This window comes from Cebus imitator, unplaced genomic scaffold (genome assembly GCF_001604975.1).
Source record: "Cebus imitator isolate Cc_AM_T3 unplaced genomic scaffold, Cebus_imitator-1.0 Scaffold54, whole genome shotgun sequence".
NCBI lineage: Eukaryota > Metazoa > Chordata > Mammalia > Primates > Cebidae > Cebus > Cebus imitator.
The window spans coordinates 5,862,193-5,863,823 of NW_016107369.1; the positions used below are offsets into that span (position 1 = coordinate 5,862,193).

The 1,631-nt window shown below is 40.4% G+C and overlaps 1 protein-coding gene across 1 annotated transcript in view; it reads left to right on the forward strand.

Moving 5' to 3' along the window:
• Positions 1 to 1,631, forward strand: part of NUMB (NUMB endocytic adaptor protein) — a 191,091-nt gene that overhangs the window by 177,766 nt on the left and 11,694 nt on the right. Inside the window, exon 8 of the mRNA XM_017528515.2 lies at positions 171 to 420. Within this exon, the coding sequence (XP_017384004.1) occupies positions 171 to 420 (250 nt within the window). The remainder of the gene's footprint in view (positions 1 to 170; positions 421 to 1,631) is intronic.

Below are 1,631 nucleotides of genomic sequence, written 5' to 3' on the forward strand. Positions count from 1 at the left end.
CGTGCCTGTAATCCCAGCTACTCAGGAGGTTGAGGCAGGAGAATTGCCTGAGCCCAGGAGGTGGAGGTTGCGGTGAGCCAAGATCGCGCCGTTGCACTCCAGCCTGGGTAACAAGAGTGAAACTCCGTCTTAAAAAAAAAAAAGGGGACTTATTTGTATGTAATTGTTAGTACTGTAATTCTGAAAAAGCTTTTAAAACCTTCTGCTGTCTACAGGGTGAAAGGTTGAGCCATGCAGTAGGCTGCGCTTTTGCAGCCTGTTTAGAGCGCAAGCAGAAGCGGGAGAAGGAATGTGGAGTGACTGCTACTTTTGATGCTAGTCGGACCACTTTTACAAGAGAAGGATCGTTCCGTGTTACAACAGCCACTGAACAAGCAGAAAGAGAGGAGATCATGAAACAAATGCAAGATGCCAAGAAAGGTACAATCTGTTCTACAGTGTCTATTTATGGAATGCAGTTTTTCCCAACAAGGTATTATTTTGAAGCTATCAGGGATAACTTTTCTCATAATCAAAGAGAACCCTTAGCTATGTAAGACCTTAATAACAAAGCTGAAAATCTTAAAAACTGCTTCCTTTAGAATGGCTGGTTTAAGGGCTTCAACAATGTTTAATTTACTCCATTATAGTAAGCTATCTGAGGAATCAGAATGCAGTTGAAGAAGTTGCAGAGACATCTCTTAGACCCTTCCTGCCATCCTGAAATACATTTTTAATTCTGATGCATCTGATCTCTATGAGAAGCAAATGAATCAAGTACTTGCATCTTAGGAAGGAAAGAAGCACAGGTCCCAGGGCTTCAGGCTGCAAAGGATTCACAGACTATGATGCTAGCAGAACAATTTAACAGTAGTACTGTTTATATTAGATTATTGCTGTTTTTTAGTACTTTCTAGTCTCAAAAGTCTATAGATTTCGACAGATAAGCCTATAACTCTTTTTCCCATAGCCCTGTTAATTTAGTATGTGATTTTGTAGATTGTGAGTTTTATTTAGGTACACATGGCATCATAGCAGAAATGCTTGTGCAAACATTCAAGTTAGTCAGCAGTCTATAAATGTGGGTTGGGTATATTTTAGAACTAAATGATAGGGCTTGAAAATATTTTTGCATTCTTGTATACAACTGGGGTTAAAACCAATAAGAAACGCACAAACAATTCAGGTTAACTAACAGACATTAATATAATTTTGAGGCCAGGGATCACACCTGTAATCCCAACACTTTAGAAGGCTTAGGGAGGATCACTTGAGGCCAGGAGTTTGTGAGACTGTTGAGACCAGCCTGGCCAATGTGGCAAAAGCCCGTCTCTACTAAAAATACAAACATTAGCCGGGTGTGGTGGCATGCACCTATAATCCCAGCTACTCAAGAGGTTGAGGCAGGAGAATCGCTTGAACCCGGGAAGTGGAGGGTGCAGTGAGCCAAGTTTGTGAGCCAAGATTATGCCACTGCACTCCAGCTTGGCAACAGAACTAGAATCTGTCTCCAAAAAAATAAACCAAACCAAACCAAAATACCAAAGAAAATGGGTGGTACAGAACTAAAAGGATAGAGTAAAAAAATTAGTTTTTAGTCTAGTTTGCCAGACTAGGCAACATAGACCCTGTCCCTAAAAAAAAAAAAAAAA